General features: G+C 46.4%; 1 protein-coding gene across 1 annotated transcript in view; it reads right to left on the bottom strand.

Moving 5' to 3' along the window:
* Positions 1 to 7,994, bottom strand: part of RNF216 (ring finger protein 216) — a 135,736-nt gene that overhangs the window by 93,040 nt on the left and 34,702 nt on the right. Inside the window, exons 9-11 of the mRNA XM_026448777.1 lie at positions 7,704 to 7,879; positions 5,350 to 5,498; positions 4,369 to 4,447 (exon numbers count right to left, since the gene is read on the bottom strand). Of these exons, the coding sequence (XP_026304562.1) occupies positions 4,369 to 4,447; positions 5,350 to 5,498; positions 7,704 to 7,879 (404 nt within the window). The remainder of the gene's footprint in view (positions 1 to 4,368; positions 4,448 to 5,349; positions 5,499 to 7,703; positions 7,880 to 7,994) is intronic.

Genomic DNA, 7,994 nt, shown 5'->3' on the forward strand with positions numbered 1-7,994 from the left:
TTTTTTTTTTTTTTTTTTTTTTTTGAGATAGAGTCTCACTCTGTCACCCAGGCTGCAGTGCAGTGGCACAATCTCCACTCATCGCAACCTCCACCTCCCTGGTTCAAGTGATTCTCCTGTCTCAGCCTCCCAAGTAGCTGGGGTTACAGGCACACGCAACCACACCCAGCTAAATTTTTGTATTTTTAGTAGAGACAGAGTTTCGCCATGTTAGCCAGGCTGGTCTTGAACTTCTGAATTCAGGTGATCCACCTGCCTCGGCGTCCCACAGTGCCAGGATGACAGGTGGGAGCCACCATGCCTGGACAGTGTGTTCTTTAGTTCTCATATTTTGTGAATTTTCTTGCTGTTTGTGATTTCTAAGTTTATCACCTTGCGGCTGGAAAAGATACTTGGTATGATTTTGATTTTAAATTTGTTAAAACCTGTATTATGATCTAATATTTTCTATTCTGGAAAATGTTCCATGTGCAATAGAGGAGAGAATGTGTTTTCTGTTCCTGTTGGCTAGAATGTTTTGTATGTGTCTGTTAGGTCTATAATTTTATTCAAGTCAGCTGTTTCCTTACTAATGTTCTGCCTGGTGGTGCTAACAATGATTGAAAGTGAGGTATTGCAATCTCCTACTATTTTTGTGTTATTTTTCCCTTCGGTTGTCAATATTTGCTTCACATATTTGGGTGCCCCGATGCTGGGTGCATATACAGATGGTCTCCAACAATGGTTTAATTTACACTTTTTGACTTTACTGTGGCGTGAAAGTGATACACATTCAGTAGAAACTGTAATTCAAGTACCCATACAATCATTCTCTTTTTCACTTTCAGTACAGTATTTAATAAATTACATGAGATACTCATACTTTTCTTCTAAAATAGGCTTCCTGTGAGAAGATTTTGCTAAATCGTAGGCTAATCTAAGTGCTCAGGCTTTTGTTTTCCTTTTTTCAGGAGCTTGCAAGCTCTTGCTTCTGGTGCCTGTCTGAGGTACCACAGGCCCTCTGGAGCTGCTGTAAGCTGCCCAGCTCTTTTTTGGCCTCAGCAGCTCCAAGGCATCTAGAGTAGGTTGGGTTCTGCCAGCACTGAGTTGGGTGAGACAGAAGCTAGTCCCTCAGGCAGCCCCTTGAGAACTCCAAATGCTGGACCCATGCTCTACTCTTCCCCTGGACCCAAAAAGCAGCCTTCGAGGTGCATTGGACTCTGCCTACTGTACCGTGGGTCCTCTGGGGCAGTACAAGCCACCCAGCACCCAGTTTTCTCTTCTTCTCAGCAGCCCCCAGGGACCTAGACCATGCCAGGTCCCATCAGTGCTCCATCGAGTGAGAAAGAAACCAGAGTCCTGGGTGGGCTCCAGAAAACCTAGAATGCTGGACTCATGCCCCAACTCCTTCCCTCCAAAGAGAAGCAGGGAGAGGGCAATGAGGAGTCAGTATGTGCTAGTTCCACCATCCCATTTGTCCTCAGTGGTCCCCAACCTGGTGCCCTTTCCTGTGAGACAAGACAGAAACTAGTACCTTGAGCAGCCTCCTGAGAGGTCTGAATATTAGATATATGTTCTAGTCTTCTTTTTCCTCCCCATAAAGATGCCAGGAGTTGGGAGTTCCCTCCCAATCACACGGTGCTGTGCCAGGGAGTGGAGCTCTGGAGAGCCAGCATCACAAATTCCCCAGTCTTTGACGCAACTGGTTTCTGGATTTCTCACAGAGAGAAATGGTCCTTCCATTGTTGTTGAACTGGTATCTCTATGGGGAAAAAGAGGGTCTGGGGCTTTCTCTTCTGTCATCTTGACATTTCCCACATGACATGCCTTTATGGCTTTTTCTGCAAGTGATCTAACTACTCACATGTTTCACCGGCCACAAGAAGATACATGGCTACCTCCAAGTTCAGCAGGCCATGTATATTCCTCCCACAGATAGAAACTAAAATATATGTGGTGTTCCTATTTGGGATGTTAAGAGACCCTGGGAAGCTCTCATCAACATCCCAAGTTGACGCTCACTAGATGCTGTTCCAGACTCATGTGTGCCCTCAGGCTTTTATTTTTTAGACTCTTCTCTTTTAAAGACAGGGTCTTACTCGGTTGTCCAGACTGGAGTGCAGTGGCACAATCATGGCTCACTGCAGCCTCAACCTCCTGGGCTCAAGTGATTCTCCTGCCTCAGTCTCTTAAGTAGCTAGGACTATGGGCACACACCACCTCTCCCAGCTGAGTTTTAAAATTTGTTTTGTAGAGACAGGGTCTCACTATGTTACTCAGGCTGGTCTTGAACTCCTGGTCTCCTCAGTGATCTGCCCGCCTCAGCCTCTCGAAGGGCTGGGATTACAGGCATGAGCCACTGGGCAACAAATGCAGCTGCTTTTAAATGTCTTCAGGATGGGGGTGGTGGCTCACGCCTGTAATACCAGCACTTTGGGAGGCTGAGGCGGGCAGATCACTGGAGGCCGGGAGTTCAGGACCAGCTTGGCCAACATGGTAAAACTTCATCTCTACCAAAAATATAAAAATGAGTCAGGCATGGTGGCACATGCCTGTGATCCCAGCTACTTGGGAGGCTGAGGCAGGAGAACTGCTTGAAGCCAGCAGGCAGAGGTTGCAGGGAGCTGAGATCATGCCGCTGCACTCCAGCGTGGATGACAGAGTGAGACTCTGTCTCAAAATTAAAAAAAAAAATTGTCCTGAGAGAATAATGGTCTCTCCTCTTCTTTGACCTTCCCAATTGTACATAAGGAGTTTCACTGGCAGACCTTATTTGAAACCTTACCAGGAAATGTAGTTCCCAGCTCCTTCTAAGCAACTCATGAAGACCCAAGAAGCGGCATAGTGCTGTACATTTCTCACCTGGACTACTCAATAGGCAAGTAGACTTCCCTGAAATTTTACCTCTCCCCACCACAGGACAGTGTACTGCATGGGCCTGCCCCTGCTCAGCTTATGAGCCTCCTTACACTCCTAGCACCAGTGTATCCACACTGCTGCCACTCCTGGGCATTTCTCCATCTCCACTCCACCCCCACCCTTTCCATCCTTTGGCTACTTCCTCCCTATCTGCTGTGTCTTAGCGCAGGCATCACCTCCCCAGGCAGTCCAGCACCTGACCCACTGGAAGCACACAGGGAGAGGCCAGCACTCTGCTTTCTTATTTTTATTTTTTTTTGAGACGGAGTCTCGCTCTGTTGCCCAGGCTGGAGTGCAGTGGCCGGATCTCAGCTCACTGCAAGCTCTGCCTCCCGGGTTTACGCCATTCTCCTGTCTCAGCCTCCCCAGTAGCTGGGACTACAGGCGCCCGCCAGCTCGCCTGGCTAGTTTTTTGTAGTTTTTTAGTAGAGACGGGGTTTCACCGTGTTAAGACAGGATGGTCTCGATCTCCTGACCTGGTGATCCGCCCGTCTCAGCCTCCCAAAGTGCTGGGATTACAGGCTTGAGCCACCATGCCTGGCCTAGCACTCTGCTTTCTTAAAGTTGCAAGATGCCAGCGACTGTTGGGACAACTGTTATAGCAACAGCCTGGGGTGTGAACATATAAAATGTCCAGAAATATTAACGCTGAAAACAAAAGAAATAAAGTTTTGATCCATTAGTTTAGTTTCTTCTTCCTTTTCTAATCTCTACCTTAATTTCTTTACTCTCCCCAAGGCAAAGATATTGCAGTGTTCAACTCTAATCATCCAATTTTAGAAAAATGGTTTAGAACATATTTGTCTAGGTGGATGCTAATATTCACTAAAAACTCTAACTGGCTTCTAAATAGTTGACAAATTTTAAGACACTCTTAGTTCACAGAGTAGGCGCCAAGTTAAAGAGAAGAAAGATCTGCAACAGTAATGTGCCTAGACAGCTCTGTTCCCGCCTAGACAGCTCTGTTCCCACCTAATATAGTCAGTTCTTATGAGGAGAAACAGTCAAATAAATAACCTACCAGATGTGATGGAGATGCCACTATGATGCCCAGTTCTGTAATCAAAGATGCATCATATGGACTTTGAAAATGGCAAAAGGTGTGCGTCTGTACGGGGAGGGGTAGCAGGGGGTATTTTAGCATAGGTGGTGAAGAGAGCAAGCAAGAAAAATGTTGACACAGTGGAAGAAAAACTAAACACTTCCCACTTTACATTACAGTATCTGTCCTAAAGATGATGATATAAAACAGGAATCCAGAGCTTTGTAACTGGAGTGGCACGAGTGGCTGCCATCTCAGTAACCATGGTCAACCGTTACTCACAAAGTACTCATCCTCATTTGCTTATGAAAAGGAAAGCACTCAAATCCTTCTTATATATCAGAGGTCAGGTAAACAGCAGATATCTGGGCCATGAGGGCAGCCCATAATACCATAATATACATCTAGAAAAAAATTTGCCTCCCTACCTTTCGGCAGCGAGGATTAGGACAGCTGAACCTCTTCACATCACTGTCCAACAGAGCAGGAAAGCTACAGGAGGGGCACCTACAGTCAAAACAGCAGAAGTGACATTACTTCAAACATTAAAGACTGACTTGGTTCCAGCTCCATGTGGCTGTTCATATGAAGATGGCGTTTTGAGCTGGACATTCACATCCCCTTTATACTCCTTAGTTTTCCTGAAAACACAAATTGAGCCTCTTCTTTGTGCTGGCTCTTATCAGGAAACATAAGCACCACCTGCGGTCCTGACTCAATATAAACCACTCAATAAACACAGCCCAATCTTAATGAGAACTCCTTGCATATACCGATTTCCCTCCAGCCCAGGGCACCATGATTGTATCTATGGGCCAGAAGATCAGGGGGTGCCAAGATATGTAGACAGAAGTTTGAGCTGCAGGCTGGGCGCAGTGGTCCACAGCGGGACTACACTGCTGTAGTCCCAGCACTTTGGAAGGCCGAGGTGGGTGGATCACTTGAGGTCAGGAGTTGGAGACCAGCCTGGCCAACATGGCAAAACCCCATCTCTACTAAAAAGACAAAAATAAGCTGGACGTGGTGGCGCACACCTGTAATCCAGGCTACTCGGGAGGCTGAGGCATGAGAATAGATTGAACTCGGGAGGTGGAGGTTGTAGTGAGCAGAGATTGTGCCACTGCACTCCAGCACTCCATAACTGGGTGACAGAGTGAGATTCCATCTCAAACAAAAAAAGAAGTCTGAGCTGCAGATTTTTCCATTAATAGAATTACTGGTTACTCAATGGTTTCGAGGTGTTAAAAAATAAAAATAAATAAATAAAATTATTGATAATCTTATTTCTCAGCAAGAAATGCCAAAAAACCTGGAAGATACACTCAATTTTCATCATCTGACGCAAGTGCCCAGGTAGTTTTCACAATGGGGAAAGGTTGGCAGATGGCACGCTCTGCCTGAGAACAAACCTGACAAGCTCGTCGGCGTAGGCTGCTGCAACCTCCTCCTCAGCTTTTCGTTCATAGTATTTATATAGGATGGTCTGGGGGAGCACCTTCTCCAGCTCACTGGTTGGGAACGAACACGTGCAGCTGCCTTCCATGCAGCTGAGCTCCGACTAGAAAAAGGCGAACAGGCAAAGAAGAAAAAAACCAACACCGTTTATAGAAAAATAAAAAGCGTCAGCGGTTAAAAACATAGATCCTGAGACAGTAGAGCAAAGATCTCTCTGCCTGTTCGTCTCTAAGAAATCACAATTAAATCATGGAAACCATGAAACAAAAATCCAGTACATTTTTGATATCACTAGAGGACCTTTATCAGCCCAAATCACAATCCACAGAGATTGAAAGTGGAGCAAGGGTAAATGGCTTAGCAGACCAGATAGAGAAGCCCATAGCTTAGGGTCTGAAAAGGAGATGCTGGGGAGAAGCTGGTCCCCTCTACAGGTATTAGAAAGCTGGAGACCCTCTGGAAAGCAGAGCTGAGTGGTGGGGAGAGGGGGAGGACTCAAAGTAACAAACTGAAAACAGGGAGATGGGTGGAGCCTCTAGTTCCTACCCCCTTCAGAAGGAACTGGCTGACTCTGAGAGAAATGAGGAAGATCTGAACAGCTGGACCACAAGGCTCTGACCTGGGAACCAGTCACAGAGGAGAGCAGAGCTGAGGGGGCCTGAAGTCAGAGTCTGAAATGGAGTCTGCATAATGAACAGAGAATTCTCCAGCCCCTTCCTCCCACTCAGTTTCAGAATGCTGGAAAATGGGCTCACACCCACTAGGCAGGAGGCAGACTGAATCACCCCAGGGAAGAGACTTAAGGGCCATTCAGGTTCGTAATACAAAAGCTAACTGGCTCCCAGGCACCTAGAGTCAAACCCGCTGCTCTATAAGCCCCACCACTCACACAGCTTTCCAACAGCTCTTTAACATGAACAGAGTGTCAGACATGAGGAATGCGTCCCACATGAATGAAAGACAGACACCAAAGAAAACAAATGGCAAAAGACAACATCTTAAAAATAGCTAAAATTTATGAGGCATTTACCATGTGTCAAACAGTAAGTTTATTAAATTCATGGCCTCATTTAGCTTTCAAAACAATACTATGATTATTTCCATTTTACAGAGGAAGAAACTGAGGCTTAAGGCATTTAATTTACTCAAGATCACAGAGCTTGTATGGCTGACGGGGGGCATGGCCCAATGCATTCTGCTTGACTCCAAATGTCATGCTCTTTGAAAAAACAGAATATTTATTTATTTACTTTTCTGAGACAGAGTCTCACCATCACCAAGGCTGGAGTGCAGTGGTGTGATCTTGGCTCACTCAGCCTCCTGAGTAGCTGGATTACAGGCACCCACCGCCACACCTGGCTAATTTTGTATTTTTAGCAGAGATGGGGTTTCACCATGTTGGCCAGGCTGGTCTCGAACTCCTTACCTTAGGTGATCCACCTGCCTCAGCCTCCCAAAGTGCTAGGATTACAGGCATGAGCCCCTGCACCCAGGCAAAAAGTCATGTTCTTAATCACTGTGTTAACTTTATATTGCTGCTGGAACAAAATACCACCAACTTAGTGGTGTAAAACAATGTAAAATTCCCATACTGTGTTTGTTATGCTGATGTTCAGAGAAACTGACTTTGGAGAGAGAAATATGATCTTTTTTTTTTTTTTTTTTTTTTTGTGAGACGGAGTCTGGCTCTGTCTCCCGGGCTGGAGTGCAGTGGCCGGATCTCAGCTCACCGCAAGCTCCGCCTCCCAGGTTTACGCCATTCTCCTGCCTCAGCCTCCCGAGTAGCTGGGACTACAGGCGCCCGCCACCTCGCCCGGCTAGTTTTTTGTATTTTTTAGTAGAGACGGGGTTTCACCGGGTTAGCCAGGATGGTCTCGATCTCCTGACCTCGTGATCCGCCCGTCTCGGCCTCCCAAAGTGCTGGGATTACAGGCTTGAGCCACCGCGCCCGGCGAGAAATATGATCTTGTGTAAAGTAAGTTATGTTATTTTAATATATATTTAATCCAATAGGCTGCAACGTTCTTTCAGAGGTAACCTTCCCTCTGATTATGAATAAGAAGATGAGTGAAGCGGGTGCTCCTCTGCAGTTAGGCATGGGGGCGTGGAAGAATTCTACTGCTCCCTGAAAAGAAATCTGCTGTGCTTAGAGAACCCACATAATCACACACATCAGGTAATGCCCATAAGCACACCAGCAAAATTCCACCTCACCCTGAAAGAGGCACTTACACTTATCTATCAACGTGGTCTCCTTAGACTCCAGGAATGTGTCCTATATACATGGGACGTATTACACAGTTCTTACCTTTCCAGATCCAAAGACTGCCTCTTGGGCGTATCTGATGAGACACTCTTTGCAGAACAAGTGAGCATCTGCGCACTGCGTCAGCTCCTCAAATGGAAATTCCCCATAGCAGCAGCGACACTCAATCAGCTGGCCGTCCTGTGGGCAGTCAAGAAACACACATGAAATGTCCTGCACTTAAGCAGAGGAGGAGCCTTGTCTCCCATCCTCATCTCTCTCCCACCCCCCACACAAATTCTGAGGTAAAAAGCAACCCATTTTAGGGGCCATAAAACAATGATATGCTGTTTC

The sequence above is a fragment of the Piliocolobus tephrosceles genome, chromosome 8 (genome assembly GCF_002776525.5).
Source record: "Piliocolobus tephrosceles isolate RC106 chromosome 8, ASM277652v3, whole genome shotgun sequence".
Classification (NCBI taxonomy): Eukaryota; Metazoa; Chordata; class Mammalia; order Primates; family Cercopithecidae; genus Piliocolobus; species Piliocolobus tephrosceles.